The sequence below is a fragment of the Centrocercus urophasianus genome, unplaced genomic scaffold (assembly GCF_019232065.1).
Source record: "Centrocercus urophasianus isolate 14NV4802_14NV808 unplaced genomic scaffold, USGS_Curo_1.0 seq_43, whole genome shotgun sequence".
Taxonomy (NCBI): Eukaryota; Metazoa; Chordata; class Aves; order Galliformes; family Phasianidae; genus Centrocercus; species Centrocercus urophasianus.
In genome coordinates this window covers 237,334-254,163 of record NW_024885011.1, presented here as the reverse complement: position 1 = coordinate 254,163, position 16,830 = coordinate 237,334, and the positions used below count along the sequence as shown (strand labels likewise).

The 16,830-nt window shown below is 57.1% G+C and overlaps 1 protein-coding gene across 1 annotated transcript; it reads right to left on the bottom strand.

Moving 5' to 3' along the window:
* Positions 1–1,861: 1,861 nt before the first annotated feature.
* On the bottom strand, positions 1,862–15,919 carry TRIT1 (tRNA isopentenyltransferase 1). The gene is given in 13 exon segments (XM_042834097.1): positions 1,862–2,473; positions 4,618–4,735; positions 5,073–5,182; positions 6,606–6,683; positions 7,711–7,823; positions 8,030–8,141; positions 8,409–8,551; positions 9,366–9,514; positions 9,715–9,813; positions 10,253–10,348; positions 15,547–15,693; positions 15,696–15,778; positions 15,781–15,919. Coding segments are annotated over 13 exon segments (1,527 nt in total). The 3' UTR covers positions 1,862–2,333.
* Positions 15,920–16,830: the final 911 nt, after the last annotated feature.

Here is a 16,830-nt window from a genome sequence, read left to right as displayed (position 1 = left end):
GGGAGCCCCGCGCAGCGCCCAGGAGCTGCAGCTCAGACCGCAGCCGCGCCGCTCAGCGGGGCCGAGGGAGAGGACAGCGACGTTGCAGGGCCCGGCCCGAATCGTTTTCTAATCCCAGTATAATTAATGACCTTATCTTTGGCCAAAGCCATTTAGGTTAAGTGGCCGGCGCGATGGGCTCTGCGGCTCCGGCTGCACAGATGGAAGAGCCGCGTTTGTCTGCGGATTAGCGGAGGGCAGATGGAGCGAAGCGCCGCGCCCCAGCCCCAGCCGCTCGGCCCCGGCAGCGGCCTGGAACCGGAGAGCGCAGAACCCAGCGGGACCGGGGAGACGCAGGCATCGCTCAGCGCTTGGGCGGCCCGGGCGCTCAGCCACCGGCACCGCGCCGCCTCCGCCCGCCGCCAGCCGCGCACAGCGCAGCGCCGCCCCGCGCTCAGTCTAACGGCGGAGCTGAAACGCGCCGGCTTCTCGAGCAGCAAATCGCCGCGCAGACGCCGCCTCCGGCCCTGCGTGGGAGCCGCGAGCACATCGGCAGCCGCCACCTCTCGGAGCAACAACGCTCACCTGCTTCGCGCTGCCGGTGCGCGCTCCCACCTTCCCAGCACGGCTGAGTTAGCGATGCTGACAGCTGCCCGTTCTCCTGAGCCATAGGGGAGCCGCTGCCCCACAGGAAGAGGGCAGCACGGGGCAGGGACCCGTCCACACAAGCAAGCTCCGAACAGAGCAGGCAGGTTCTAGTTATTGTGGTGGGGAACAACATGTATCTGCTGGGATAACAAAGTTCGTATTAAACTGATTACGGATATTAAACCCACTTCTAACGACGCGGCCATCTGAGCGCCCCCAGCAGGCAGAGCTGACGATCCCACCCCTCACTCGCAGAGCTGCTCCACGGTGAGGCGACGCATCGCACTGAAGGCAGCAGCGAATGGGGCTTCACCCCCAGCCTCACCCCATCTATCGCCCGGCACGGCCCCGAGCAGCGAGCCCTGAGCAGGGCCGAGCCCACAGCCAGTGCACTGCGGTCAGCAGATGGCAAACAAGTCTGGGCCAGAGCAGGGCTTCAGCTGGAGCCGCACAGCATCCCAACGCCGGCGCCCAGCTCCGCACAGTGCTGGCACTCCAAAGTGCTCCCAGCTCTCCCCAGACGTTGACTTCAGTGCAAGCTTCCTGCATGCTTCTACCCAACAGCCCAAAGCAGCTGCCTCATGCAGCACCGCAGAAATAATTCGGTGCTGATGAACTTAGGTTCACTGCAGAGCCCCAGGGGCAGATCTGCCCATGTGGCCCTTCCCCTCGCAGGCTGCGCCCCAGGAGCCATCTGACACACGGTGATTTGTGATCAGTCGAAGGAAAAAACGGTGCTCCACCACCTCCAAAGCCTCCCAGGAGGATCCGTGATCCAGGAAACCCAGGAGAATCCCAACTGTGCTGGAAAAGGCCTCATGGCTTTCACCAGAGCCACAAGCAGGGAACGAAGACAGCGCTCCCATTCTCGAGGAACAAAGCTGAGGCAGCAACTGCCTCACAGCCACACAGCACCAGGAATTTGCTGCTCAGCAACTTGGATTCAAATGCAGGAGCGGGTCCCACTGCCAAACCACAGCGTAAACCCCCGGGAATTCAGCTTGAACCAGGACAGACTCATCTGCTGCAAATTTGATGAGATCATTTCCAAGTTCCCGTTTAACAGGTGCCAGCTCTTTCTGCACCTGCTGCGCGCGGCCTGCACCACGCTGAGAACATCTGCTCAGCTCCCAGAGTGAAGCTGCAAAAAGGGGACGGGAAGAAGGAGCCGGGCTGGACATCCCACCCTGTGCCTGGAGCAAGGAACCTGGGCCAGATGGAAACAGACAGCAAGCAAGCTCAACTTTTTTAATAGGCAGGGGAACCCACAGTAATCCAGTGCCTTTATTTCCATATAAAGTCAAAAAAAATCCTCTCCACAAAAAGGCAGTGAGAGCTCACTCGGGCCCTGAGGTGCACCGCTGGCCAAGCTGCAGGAGCACAGTCCTTCTGTCTCTGAGAACAACACACCTGGAGACACAAAGGAGAAGCTCCACCTTCCCAGGGACAGCGTGAGCCTGCAGCCAGAGCGAATGCAGGGCACGGGACGCCCAGCAGCACTGGCCCAGGGCCAGCCCTCTGCAGGCTGGAGAAGCAGGGAACACAGCAAGACGAGGCCACAGAAAGGGGCTCTGACGCAGCCCCCGGCCTTCTGGCTGTCACTCACACACCTGCCTCATCCCCCAAAAATGACTCGGCTCCTTTGGGTCAAGGCCACCCAGGACTCGGCCTTTCCCCGCCGTCCAGGTGGAAGCACGTTCACAAGCCTATGGAAAAGGCATGCTGCTGTCCTCGCCCGAGGTCTCTGCACTCCTGCTGTCCCTCGCCGTCTCTGCAGCATGCTCAGCAGCCTCCAGCTTCTTTCTCTTCTTCAGGTGGTGCAGGTGGGCTTTGGATCGTGTGTGAGCTGGAGGAAGAGGCAAACAAGCTTTTAACTCTGGGGAACCTGGGGAATGGAGCTCCTGGCCTGATTTGCTCTGCATCAAACAATCAGGGCGCAGCCTTCAAGCCTTCCCCTGAGGAGAAGAAGGTGGGAAAGGGAAAAGTCCCGGGTTTGTATGCAGAAAGCCCCCAGCTGTCAGGATGCAATGCCCCACAAGTTTGCTCTACCTGAGCTTCCACCTGCAGGAGGAAAGAAAGGCAAGTGTTAGCAAACACTGCAGAATGTGCATGAGGAGCAGTGCTCCATCAGCCCATGGAACGAGGCCAGGATCATTTGTAAGCCTAGATGTGCCTGCACTGCAGCACATCGCAGAGCAGACAGGGACGGAGCACAGTTCTGCTTTTGCACAACTCCAGGGCAAGGCCTGCAGCTACGAGAGCCCTGCAGGAGTCTGACGGAGCAGAGGTGTGATCCCAAGGAAGCAAACTGCACTGACAAACCAGGGCAGCAAGAGCTGCACTTCTGTTTGCTGCCAAGGGCAGCAAAGCCTCCCATGTCAGTGGTATTATCTACAAAGCAGGAGCTCTGTCTAACCAGACCAATGTAACAGCAGCAAGGCAGTTTCGCTGTTGCCAAGAGATCAGAGTGGCAATTAAAGCAGCAAACTTTTCAAGCAGGGTCTTAATTAAACAATGGTATGTTCTTGCTGAATCAAGGCCCTGAGGTGTTTTCCAGTCATCCTCTTCTGTCAAAGGATAAAATTGCAAAGCTGCTGCTTCATCGCAACACCGTGGGGTCACCCCCAGCTTGAAACAAAGTCACAGCCCTTACAATTTGTTGTAAGCAATGCCCAAAGCTCAGAGCAGCTCAGGAAGCACTGATTTCAGCGGTGCCACACACTGTCAAGTTAGAAGTTAAAAATCTCCTGGAGCCAGCGGGGTAATGGGGAGCAGACCCAGAACAATCTGCAACTTAAAGCAGGAGAGCAGACTGCAGGCTGACCCAGCCCCCACTACTGCCTTCACTTCCTTTTGAGCTCTCGCATTTTGCAGTTAAATAGCACCAAGTTTGGGGCAATCCTTCTCCTGCCATCTGGGATTGCAGCCACATCCAGCAGGATGCAGAGAACACACAGCTGGTCGTGGTTTGAAATGGTGCTCGCATCCATCTCAACCTGGGACGACGTCCCCAGAGGAGAAGCTGTTCCAACTGTTGTGTCTGCGGTCACCTTAAGGCGCTCCCACCCTGCCATACATCTTTACAACTTGCTGCACCTGGAAGGACAGCACACATTCTGCTAATTTTCAGAGCTCTCTGGCTCCGAAGCTTCTTCAAAGTACCTCCAAGCTCCAACACCTGAGACTGGCTGCAATGCCAGTTATACTTACAAACTGGTCTGGTGGAAACGGCCTCCCCACAGCGAGCCAACTCCCACCTCTGTTTCCAGCAGTTCCCTGGATCAGAGGTAATGAATGGCTCATTCAAATCTGATCACCAATGATCTGGGCACGGCTTATCTTTGTGTTATCTCTGCATATTCCGCATTTGGGCAGCACAAGGAGGTTTATCAGTTCCATTTCTGCAGTGTTTCTCAACTACTTTTTGTTTCTGGTTCTCAGCATGAGCCTCGCAGCACTGATAAATTCTGTTAACCTGATTCCAACAGAGCGCTTTTAAACTAAGTCCACTGAAAACAGAAAATCCTTTACTGTCATCACTGCAGCTGGGAATACCTTTTTTTTTAACATACAAATAAGAAAACTTATAGCAAAACCAAGCAAAACCACGCCATTACAGACATTAAGAACCTTTCTTCTCACACAGCATTTCAGAAAATCTGAATCTGCTCTGCTTTTAGACCAGCTGAAGTGCTCACAAGGACGAGCTGGGGCCGAACGCAGGCATCCCACAGAGCCCAGCGCCTGGCGTGACGGCAGCGCAGCGCTCCCCAGGTGCCGGGGGCAGCCCGACAGATGGCTGCTGTGGCACAGCTCCCGCACCCCCCTCAGGCCTTGCAAATGGCTGCTTTCACGCACGGGCTGTAAACAATCCCTGAAAGCCCAGGATCGTGTGCTGAGGGTCACCTGGCCACGCAGCGCCAGCCAAGGAGGCCGCCTCACGCCGCTCCCTGCGCGCAGCCCCGCTGTGCCGAGCCCCGCAGGCCCTACCTGCCCACTCCCTGTCCCCGATGATGACCCTGCTGCAGAGCTCGCACACACGATGGCTCCGTTTGTTCTCCTTCACATCACACTCCATCTTTACCGGCTCCACGGGCGGCTTGCGTCCCTGTCGAACACACGATGCCTCAAATGAGTTTCCATCCAGAAAATCTGCCACGGCTGTGTTCACTTCAGTAGGGTTTGGGCTGTGAATTTTCTGTACTCAGATATAATGTCAGGAGGACAGAAGATGCACTTTTACTATGCAAGACCAGTGGAGTGCTGAGCGCTGGGAGAAACTCTCAGCTTCAACACTGCTACTGCAAACAGAAACACGCATGGCTGGTAAGGACACAGACAGCCCCAAATGTGGGAGAGACCGAGTGCCAAGTTACGGGGTCTGCAGTAACTGAGGAACAGGCTTCTCTGGCACAGCTCACACCTCAGTGCTGCTTATCCCATACCTGGATGAAGCTCTCCACAATCTCCAGAGCAGGCTTCAGCACATCTTCCTCCCACCGCAGGAGATCAGACACCTCCAAGCCGTACACTGGGGGCACGTTGGGGCCAGGACCTACGAGGACACAGAGGTGAGTGCCAGCATCCCCCAGCCTGGTGCCCAGCACCCCGAGCAGTCAGCACACAGGCTCTGTGGGTTTTATACCTCAAGAGAATCTGCTCTTTCATCAACCTGTCCTTCAGCACTCAGGAGCAAATAGCACCAGCCTTTCTGGAGCCAAAATTACCTGAGACCTCAGCTTGCGGGCAAACAGCAGTAACACCTCAGACTCAAGGCAAGCAACTTCATGATTGCCTGCCTTCAGGACAACATTAAAAGTCAGAGCACAGTAAGCAAACACTTCATTGCTACCATGGTCCACAGGAGGCCACAGAGAATGAAGAGCTAGATGGATGCATAAAGCCATCACACAAAGCTGTGCTTACAAGGAGGTGCACGCACAGAGCCTGGGTGATGAATCTTTTGGTGCAGGCTCTTGTTCAACTCTGCTGCTCAGAGCTGTCATTGCTGGTGTGGCTGCAGCAGTTCTCAGCTCACAAAAGCGGGCTGAACGGGAGCTGCTTTGTCAGTGCCTCCACCTGACAAGGCAGTTACAAATCCACCACTCTGCCCTCGCAGACTCAGTATGAGGGTGGGGGGCACTGGCTGCAGCCCACTCAGGCAGCACAGCCAGAGCACACCGCTCCCTTTGGTGGCAGTGCTGGCCCACAGTGGCTCGACTGCCAGCAGCCATCGGGCACACAGCCCTGCTCGGACAAAGCCACCAGAGGCTGCCACGTGCCAGGCTCCAGCAGGTGCTGCTTTTTATTGCTATAACCACAAACAAGTTCTTGATAGGACTGATCTGAAGCACACCTGCCACCAGAAAGGTGAGCCACATCCACCAAACACATGGCTCCATGAAAGCTCTTGCACTCTGTTCAAAGCCTATCTTTTGACTCGAGTTTCCTCCTGCCTTTTGTTGTTGTTGTTGTTGTTACTGTTTTGCCCCTACCGAGCACCTTTCAACAAGTGCCCGGCTCCCAGCTGCTGCTGCTGGCCCTGCTCCAAGGCTGGGCTGATATGTGGAAGCCCTGCTGGCTCCCTGCCACCACAGCAAGCAGGGCCTGGTGTAGCCAATGGGCTCTGGTCCCTAATCCAGCGGGCATCTGTCAGCTGGGCTCCTTGCCTCATACAGGGGATGTGTGCGAGGGCCTGCTGGGCATCCCCTCAAGATCCTGGGGGCTGCAGGGATGCTGCAGCCTGCTTTCATCCATGGCTGCTGGGCACAGGGCCAAGCACTTGGTTGCATCGCTCCTGAGAGGGCAAGATCTTCCCTTGACAAGCAACCAGTGTGCACAGCAGAAGCAGTGAGAAGCTGTCTCTCTGAGTGTCTGGACAGACAGCTGAGGGCAAGATGAACATAGGCAGCATCAAAGCAGGGGAGAAGAGACACGAGAGCAGGGGTGGTGAGGCAGCACAGGAACAGAGGACTCACGTTTCAGGAAGCGGTTTCGGACCCATTTGTTCTGCCTCCGAGCATATCTCTTGCTCACCTGTTTCAGGGCCTGGATCCCTTTGAAACAGAGGATGTAAAAATACTGTGTCAGCACAACTCTACAAACTGAGCTTGAAGCAGAATGAGAAGAGCCTGTTGGCTCCAACAGGGGGGAAGTCATACAGGACAAAAGTTCCCTTTGGATAGTACCATGCTTGCTTAACAGAAATGTTTCTGCTATCAGTTTGGAGGTCTCCAAGCCAGCAGGGAGAAGCAGTCAGCATAGCAAATCCCCTGTCAGAATACAGGGGCAGTGTCAGCACAGAAGGGCTGGACAAAGTATCCCAAATGCCCTCAAATAAGTACTGGGGGAAAGGGCCCCAGACCGGTGCCCCAGAAGCTTCCAGCAAGTAGGACAATCTTTTCATGGGCTGTCCTGCTCTCCTAATCCCTAACCTGAATATTTCTCTGTTCAAATAGAACTCAAGATTTCTTGTTCCATCCACAGTGAACCTACAGGATCATCTATCACTGTACAACCTCAATGTTCAGTACCAGACTTACTGTATCCCTCTGTAATCTTCTCTTTAACAGACACAACAAAGCACTTCAGTACCAGCCCTGTTTAATCATTTCTGTGGTTTCCTCGGTGTCCATCTCCTTTGAACTGAACTCTCACTGTCTGACTGCCTAGTACCTCTGCTGTGCTGAGGAGCAGAGCAGCCCTCTAACAGCACCACATTTCTGAGCTCTATTTCATTTCTTCTTTCTGGCCTTGTTCTCCACAACATGCAGAGCCCAGCTGGGATTCTATCACCCACATCACTGGTGCATCAGTTTCAGATCCCAGGTCACTATCTGCCCAATACATCTTACAAGAGGATCTGAGGGAAAGGAGGGAGGAATTATCTGGATGCGCTCAGAGATGCTCCGGAATGCCGAGTCCCTGTCCTTCTGGTCTAGCTGAAGTGAAAACTGCACGGAGAAGGGTACAACCCAACTCCAGCAAGACCTGTCCCAGGTCTGAGCTTGGTTCAGACCAAGCTCTGTCACCTGGAGCTGCGTGGGGCGGAGGGACGTAGGGTACACAGGGTGCTCCTCCCACCTTTTTGCAGTAGCAGGGCACTGGTCTCAGGTGAGCAGTTCCCCTCACTGACAAGGTACTCATGAAACTCCTTGAAACCAATGGACTGGAAGATGCCGTGCTGATAATCCTGCCTGGAGAGGAAGACAATAGCCAAGAGTCAGGGCCATCTCTTTCAGAACAGTGGGTGACCCCAACCTTCCCTGTGACAGTTGGGCTTCTGTGTCTCAACCTGTAGAGAGGGACACCCCAGGTGACACAAGACTGTGGCATCAGGGGACAAGCTAGACACAGGAACACACAGCAATGCCTTCAGTGAGGGAGCTGGCTTCTCACCCACCGATTTTCAGTCACCTTTTCTTGATTGTAGCGCTGGTGGAAGTCCCGCAGCTCTTCCAGCAGCCCTGCAGCCAGCATATCATCCACCCGCTGGTCCAGCCGTCGGTCCAGAGCTGGGAGGAGGAGGGCAGGAGTTGCTCAGCTGCTCAAGTCATGCACCTGAAGACCCACAGCTGGACCTTCTGCACTCCCAGCCTCCTGATCCATAAGAAGAAGGCAGAGCCCAGCAGGCGAGGAGAATGAGTCCTCTGTCATGCCTGCTGATGCCAAAGGAATTGCTGCCTTCTCCAGTGAAGAGGCTGGGGCAGGAACAGGGAGTCAGCCTTCACCCCTCATCACATTGTGCAGTCAGTCAGGAGCTGTGCAAAGCCCACTCTCACCTGCCTGGTCTGCATGAAGCCACAAGATACAAGAGTGTGGGTATTTTAGGGGCCCCCCTAAGGGTCCCCCACCTTCCTCCTCCTGCTGCTGCTGCAAGATTTCACTGTGGGGGATCCCCGTCTCTTCAAACACTTGGAGGCTCCTGTAAACAAAGACAGACAGAGCTCAGAGGCTGGGTAAGGATGAGCTTTTCCATTTCCCCAGCAGCCCTGGGGGCTCCAGCAAAGGGAACTGCAGACATTCACTGCGATCCAACCCTCTCATGTGGGGGAAGGGCAGGCTTCAGCTCCCTCCGTGCCCAGCATCCCAACCACACCCGAGTCCTAGGGGTGCAGAGCAGAGTACAGTGGTGGCACCCCAGAACACAGCCACCCACTCCTGCCTGGCACCAGCACAAGCGCTGCAGGGGACAGGCTTCTGGCTCCAGCCCTGCCCTTTCCAGCCAGGCAGGGATGCAGGTAAGGGGCCAGCACTGTCAAAGCTGGAGGAGACTGTGAGACATCAATACCAGGGAGCCAGAGGAAGCCGCAGTGTGTCCTTCCCTCTGTCCTCACCCCCCCCCCCCCCAACACCGTGTGAATGGGGTGGGCGGTGTTCTGCTCCCCCCAGGGCAGGGCAAGGCTGGGACGGGCCTGACGAAGCAGCAGGCCTGGTCTTGCTGCGGTGCTGTTCCCACAGAGCTCAGGTATGTTACTCAGCCAGCCCAGCAACTTGCTCTTTAAATAGCTCTAGATAAACCCTGCTACTGGGGCAGGGTAATGGGAGCAGCCCCATCGCACACAAGCCAGCAGGGCTGCACAGCCATGGGTCTCAGCAGCACAGATTCCAGTTTCCCAGCACCAGTGCTCCAACATTCCTAGAAGGCTCGCAGTACCCGTTTGAGATGGGATCCTGCCATGCTCCCAGGCACACAGTTCCTCTGGGACAGGGTGAGGGGCTGAGCACACCGAGCTTACCTGGCCACTTTGCGCTTGTCGTTGGGGTGCAGCTTGGCTGCCATCTCTGGGTCTACCTGGCTCAGGCGGCGATGGAGATCAACAGCATCCAGCTGCTCCAGCTCCACTTTCCTGTCAGTGACTGTCCCAGACACCAGGCTGGACTTCTCCTGCGAGGTGCAAGGCAGCCCTAAGCCAAAACAGTCACCTGCATGCAGGCCAGCATGAGCGAGATGACCTACGGCCCCAGGGGGCCTTTGGTTTTCCGTGCCCCACTCTAGCAAGGAAGTACCATGCCAAGCTGTGTGAAGCCTGCCCTGAACACAGGGCTCACTGCTCCCCAGAGGGATTCGAAGCCCCACCACAATACCTTGGTGTTGACAAGGACCTTCCAGAGCAAAGACTCAATGTAGTAGTTGGTTCCTCCCACCACAATTGGGATCTTGTCTCGAGCAAAGATATCTTCAATGTGCTAGAATCAAGGAGCACAAGCACAGACACATGGCAGGGAGAAAGGGCTGCAAGGAGATCTCCCCCCTTCCTGCACCACACAGCCCGTGAGGCTGCAGAGCAGTGTTACAGCTCTCTGGTCTCTTCCAGCCCTCTTCTACCTGTGCCAGCCACTGCTGAGATTCAGGGACACTCAGGAGGGGCAACACCTGGCTCAGCACTGTTGCTGTGCAGCAGGCTTCCTGCCCTGCCAGCCCTGAGGAGGGGCTGCCCTCACTGTTAGCGGGGAAAAAGTAGATCCAAGCCCCTCTTGCCAGCGGTATCCCCTGAATACAGGAGTTTGTTGCTATGCAAGGAGCACAGGACTGACGTGAGCACTGATCTCTCTTGCAGGCCTATCTGTGGAGGAGGGAAGTCCCTGTCTGCTCGGCCAGGCAGGCTGCAGCACAAAAGGATATCAGAGCCACAGCTTTGTCTCTGAAATCCACCACTGTGTAGTTGGACACGAGAGGATCCACAAAGCTGATCATGTGGTGTCTGCACAGGCGCTGCTCCTGAGGAGAAACCTTGTTTGTGATGATGTCCAAGCCCTTGTACACCTGAGGAAGAGAAGACTGCGTTGCCCACCTCAGCATGCACACCCTATGGAGCCCCACCAACCTCTGCTTCTCCCTCCAGGCACCACAGTTCTCTGCCCTTGCTGACCCCTTCAGACTGGGCAGGTCTACCAAGACTTGTTCTGCCCAGGAAAGGCAGCAGGAATCTGCTCCTGCAAGGGGCCAAATTGCTTCTGTTGGCATTTGCTCCTGCCCACAGAGGAGATGAACCATGAGTCCAACTGCTTGCAATTGCTTTCCTGTTCTGACCCTGCAGTTACTGATGAAAAGCCTGATGGAGTAATCAGAGCATGGTCAGTGTAACTGGCACAGCCCAGCTCCGAGGTTCAGCACTTCAAAATGAGCATGATCATCTCCAAGCTGCAGCTACACGCTCAGGTGTGCCTCTTGACAAGCACCATCCCCCAGCACAGTTCAAAATCTTGTTTGGGGATGAGGACCACTTCTTCCTACAGCACACACATCTCTCTCTGTATGCAGCATGCAATGTCATGGAGCCTCCTGAACATACTGATGGTTGCAGCTCATGTGCACCCTCAAAGCCTGCTTTCTGCTCCTCCCAGGCCAGTCAGCCAAGCAGAGAAGAAAATCAGGAGGTCAGTGCCCCTGGAAGAAGGGAGCATCACATCCTCCTTGCAGAGCCCCTAGGAGCCCCCCAGCAGCTTCAGCATTGCCTTGTGTGGGGCTGCAGACTGGCTGTCACTGAGTCACTGTCAAAGATGTTATTCCCCTCTCCTTCCCTGCTCCCGGCCCCCTCACATGCCAGGCAGCAGTGACCTACATCAGGAAACAGCCGAACAAAACAAACCTGGCAAGAAACAAACAAACAAACCTGCTGAGAGCTCTGAAATGGAAGGAGTGGAGCTGGCATGGAGCAGTGACTGCACGCTGCTGGTCTGCACCGCCCACCAGGAACTGCTGGTGAGAGCCAAGAGCAGCGTCTGGCTGCTTCCAGGCACGTGTTTCATTTTGAGGCTGGGATATTCAGCCTGGGAGAATACTCCTGGGAGATGCTGGCCTCAGCTGAGCAGTTAAAAGCAGAGCAGAAAGGAAGGCCACCCAAACCAACCTTTGGGAGCATTCTTGGTAAAGATCCAAAGTAACCTGTGATCCCTGCAGCGCTGCAGCCCAAACCCCCTGCCCTGGGCACAGCCAACAGCCGCCCTGCAGAACTGAGCAGAGTGGGGACCCACAGCCAGCATGCTGAGGGCAGCTGCCAGCAGGCACATGGGGCAGTGGGCACATAAAGCCCTTCTGTCCTGAGTGTGCAGCTCTGTGCCAAGCCAAGGACTGTGCGCGCCCTGTGCCAGGCAGAAGCCTAGGCTCTGAGCTGTGCTGAGGGCTCAGGGAAGGTACATGCAGCTCAGCATCTCTCAGCTCAGACTGGCTTTCTACCATGTTGGTAGAAGGGACTGGATATGGAAGCAGTCATTTCCTCCTGTATCTACCAGAAACCACCCCAGCCAGAGGCCAGGCTTCAGAAACAAACGTCCCCTTAATCCCCCTGAAAAGCAGCCAAGCCTCCAGCTGCAGCACGGCCTTCTCCTGCCACCATGCAGGTCCCAGACAGAAGGACAAGGTGACACAGAGGTGACCCGTGGGCAGGAGGCACAGCGCAGCAGCCAGGGACGAGCTGAGGTTACTGGAGCAGGGAAGCCTGATCCTCCACTCAGCAGTCATGCGAGCTGTGGCAGCTGAACCTGCAGACTCTCCCTTCCTGTCTTGCCTAACCCTTCTGGCTGCTTTGAAGGCAAGTGCCAGGCTCTGCCCCTCAAGAAAGGCTGGCCTGGGGGCAGGAAGCAGGGGGAGAGGCAAGGCAACCAAGTGCTCTTTCTGTCTGCCTTCTGGGTGCAGGAGATCAGCAGACAGGAGGAGCAGCCTGCAGGGCAGCTCTGTGCCAGTGTGACCGGTGGTGGGCTGCAGCCTACTGATCGCCTGCCCTGCTGCTTTGGCTCAGTGCCTTCCAGCCCCGACAAGGGCCCTGCACCCCCCGCAGCTTCTACATGTCTGCCAATGTCCCAGCCAACACACAGCCCTAACAGGGCTTCCAGCACCCACGCAGGCAGGGCCAGGGCTTACACTTTACACTGAATCCCCCCCAAGGTTCTGCTGGGGATTAAACACTGAATATCTGGAAACAAGAGGAGGAATGTGGTGTCAGTGTGTGGGCTGGGAGGGAACAAAGGCAGCCTTTACACACAAGCAGCCAGCACAGAGGTTTCCACCAGCTGGCTGTCGGCACAGCCACGGACCCGAGATGTCCTCCCGACACTAATTTCTATTTTCAGCAGGCAGCTCAGATAAGCCTTTGTTGCTTTCCAAGGCCCCAAAACAGATTAGCAGCAGCCTGGAGCAGCAGGCCTCTGAGACACTGCACACAAGCTGAGGACTAAAGGTGCTTAGCCCTGACCACAGCCTCCCGCCTCTTGCTGAGAGCCAGCAAATCAGTCCCAGGGCTCGAAGCGCTTGGTCGGAAACTGGGCACCAACTCTGGATGGGAAAACTGATGCAGGAGGCACAAAGCAGCCCTGAGCCCCCAGCCCCTCATCCGCCATGGAGGGGGCAAGGCAGCGTCCTGGGCACGGTCGTGGCGGCTGTGCAGCCCGGGACCCCACACAGCAGACCATCCCTAGGTGGGAAGGGCTCACAGAGTACTGGAGATCTCCAGCAGCGAGGGGTGGAGGGAAGAACCGAAGGCAAACCAGGGTGAAAGGGAAGAAAAAATTCAGCCCCCTTCTATACACTGCCACAAGAATGCTGTCAGCAGAGCTTTGGCCAAAGCTCTTAAGACGTCCTGACCAGACACACTAACTGACAAACGTACCCAGTGTGCCACAACAGCCTCCAGAGGACTTCCTCAACCGCTCAGAGGTACGACACCCAGGAGGGACACTGGGACCAGGGAGGATGGGGGGGCCTCCAGCACACTGGCACCAGGATTGCCGCCTTCTCACTGCTTTGCTGGGAACAAAGCAGGACTGCCTTTACCCTGCTGGGCTTCTCTGGGGAAACTATATGCTTCTGAATGAAGCACTCCCTTTCTGGGATGTGAATAGCAAGAATAGCAAGAATAGAACGAATAGCAAGAGAAAGGACCAAAAAAAAATAATAAAGAGACTCATCAGATTAACCAGAGCTCCAGAGCTGCCTTGCAGGCACCAGCTAAGTCTGTAACTTGATCACAGCAACCCACGGCCACAACAAAGGCGCCCTGGGGAGAGGCCTGTGTACCGGAACAGGTGGGCTTGGGCTCCCAGCCCCTCCCCAAGCCTGGCTGCAGCTCCAACAGCTGCCCAAAAGACACTGCCAGCGTTGTCAGACCGCTGCAGCGCTCAGATGGGCGCAGCCATGAACAGGGAGCAGGGCTCTGGGCGATGTGGCCGCTGGCAGCTGTCACTTGAGAATGAGCAGTGGGGTTTTTAAAGCCCCGCCACTCTTCCACAAGTCTACTGGTGTCAGCGCTGTGTAGCAGAGGGATACATAGCACAGAAACCTATTCCACAGGAACAAAGCCGGTGTGAAAGCAGACCCAGTTGGCTGCCGCGGCCGCCTAAGCGGGGCATGGGGGTTAGTGGAACGAGGTGGGGGAAGGGCAACGCGCTGCGTGCGCTGTGCCTGCAGGCGGCCGCCCCACGAGGCCACACTGAATGCAGGCACAGCGCAACGGCACCCCGGCTGCTCAGCTCTCGTTCCACAGTCACGCTAGAATGAGATTAAAAGGAAAGGAGGACAAGAGCCACTCGAGCTGAGATGCCATTGGATGCCTGCAGCCAGAATCCTCCAAGTGACTGCATTCCCACAGTGGGATGTGAAACAACCAGAGCACAAAATGCATGCTTCAAAGCATCCACCAGCACAAAACAAGACTGAGCAGCACACCAGTCGGCTCCAGAACCGTGCAGAGCTCTGCGTGCAGCAACAGCCTCACATTCCAGGATCACACCAGTCAACATCCGTTTCCATTACGAAAACCCAATGTATGCTGTGCTGGTGCTCACTGCAAGGCCTGCAAAAATCAGCATTTCAAGGTGCACAAATGGACATAAATAGTAACTCTAGAGCTTTTCTGGATCAGGATGGTTAGCGTGGTGAGAGACACCTGACACAGATACTGCAGCAGCACATACCTTGGAAGCCTCACAGCCACCAGCTAAAAGCTGCCTGGTGCAGACAGACATCCCAAGAAAACCAGCACAGTCCCATCACAGGTGTGCGGAGCTCCAGGGGGTACCTGGGGACCACTGGGAGCACCGAGAGCCCCAGATACACCCAGGTGCACAGACACAGGTCCAGGAGCGAAGGCCATGACGTGGGACAGTGTGGGGCAACGCAGGCCCTGCACAAAGGTCTCTCTGGGATTCCGTGCTTTTAAACTCCAGACTCTGTCCCCATGAGTTTAAGGAAAACACTTAAAATAAAATTAAAGCTGTCTGATCACTCGTTTTAAATGACGGACGGGGTGCTCACAAACTCAGCCCTGCAAGAGAGCCACTGAGCCCAGCGTCAGCAGCCCCGAGCAGGAAACAGAAGGTGGGCATGAAAAGAGCAGCAGGAACGGCAAAGACTGCCGTGCTGGGGTTAAACACCTCTTTAGGGAGCGTAACCCACACGCTGAACGGGCTGCGGGTCTAGTGGGGGGCCTCTCGCAGGCCCCAGGCCCGCCTCAGACAACCGCGGACGGATCCCAGACTCCCCGGCAGCGCGGCCTACTGCGGCCTACAGCGGCCTACTGCGGCCTACCGCGGCGCCGCACGCCTTCCGCGCAGGACGCGCCCTCCCCGCCCCCGCTGCGCTGCCCGCCCCCCCCCGGCCCGGCCCCCTCGCAGCCTCCCCGGTCCCACGCCGCCCGTACCTGCATGGAGTCGGCGCTGACGATCTCTCCACCCAGGCGCAGCCCCAGCTGCACGGCCAGCGCCGACTTCCCGGTGCCGGTGGCGCCCAGGATCACCACGAGCGGCCGCGGAGGCGAGGCCCGGCCCAGGCACAACGCCGCCGCCATAACCCGGCCCGGCCCGGCGGCTGCCATGGAAACGGGCGGGCGGGGCGGGGGCGGGCCGGGCCGGGGACGCCCGCGGAAGGACCGGGAGGGCGGCCCCGGGCTCTTGCACCGCCCTGGGCCGCGGTCCCGGCCGTACCCCGTTGTGTCCCGGGCTCCCGGCCGCAGCCCGCCCGCGTCCCAGCGCTGATCCCGGCCGCGCTCCGGGTCCCGGTCCCGGTTCCCTTTTGATCTTCCGCGGGCCAGCTGGAGCTGAATTGTGCCCCAAAGCGCCCGGCGGGGAAAGAAGGGGGGGCAAGACGGGGTGGGAAGGATGCCGTTACCGTGGCAACGGGGCAGAAGAGCCGAGGCTGTTGCCATGGCAACAGAAGGAGCCCGTTGCCGTGGCAACCGCGGCGGCCTCCTCCCAAAGGCAGAGGCAGACTCGTCACCGTGGCGACGCGGGAGATGGGGAGCCGAGGCTGTCGCCGTGGCAACAGAGAAGAGCTGGGGATGGGGGGGGTTGTTGCCATGGTGACGGCAGGGGGGGTTGGTTACCCGGCGGCGCTGCTCCCCTGCGACACGGATCCTTCCAGCAACGGGAGCGGGGTGCTGCGGGTGGGGGCTCAAAACATCTGCGGTTGGAGGTGCAAGATGGCAGCGGGCACAGCTGACACTCCTGAAATGCAGAGCGAGCAGTTGGGGACAGGAGGGCTGCGCGGTCATGTTGTGCACTTAGCAGCGCCGTTTTCATGTCTCATACCATGCCAGCGAAAGGGCAGACATCTGCTTTAGGAACTGGGAGTGTTTGGGTAGGTACTTACTTATGGACATGGGTTTTAAGCAGGGGAACTGAAAGGTGCGTGCAAAACTGCCACTGCTCCTCCACTGCTGATGGTCAGCTCAGGCCATGGGAGCCGTGAAAAAGAATTGAAGTCTGTAACGTCCCACATCCTTTAGCATGAGAGGAAAAAGTCCGCCTTTCCACACACCTCGTTGAAATGGCCGGCCTGCACACAATAAAACCGCGGGGCCGGGGACATGCAAGCTTTGTTTCCTGCTTGCCGGCGAGGTGTCAGATTTAGGTCACCCTGCCCCATGTTTAAGCTGTGGTTCCTGCGAGCTGCCCCTAATGCAGCTCTGACACAGCGCAACACAGCGTGCAGAAAGCGTGAAATATTGCAGGGAGCAGGGATGTGTGAGACCCTGCACAGGAGCACTGCTGCTTCAGCCTGGCTGCCTGGGGTGAGCACTGCTCTGCTCGGCAGCAACGGGACTCTGCATCCCTCCCACTCGGAGTGAGATTTCTGCTGCCACTATGAACGAAACCCAAAAGCACTGAGTTCAGGGAAGGGGGGGGGAGTACATGTATATGTATAATTTAATCCACGCGGCAGATATGGCTGCCCAAAGTTCCCCTTGAAGCAGGCAGATTGCATTCTCA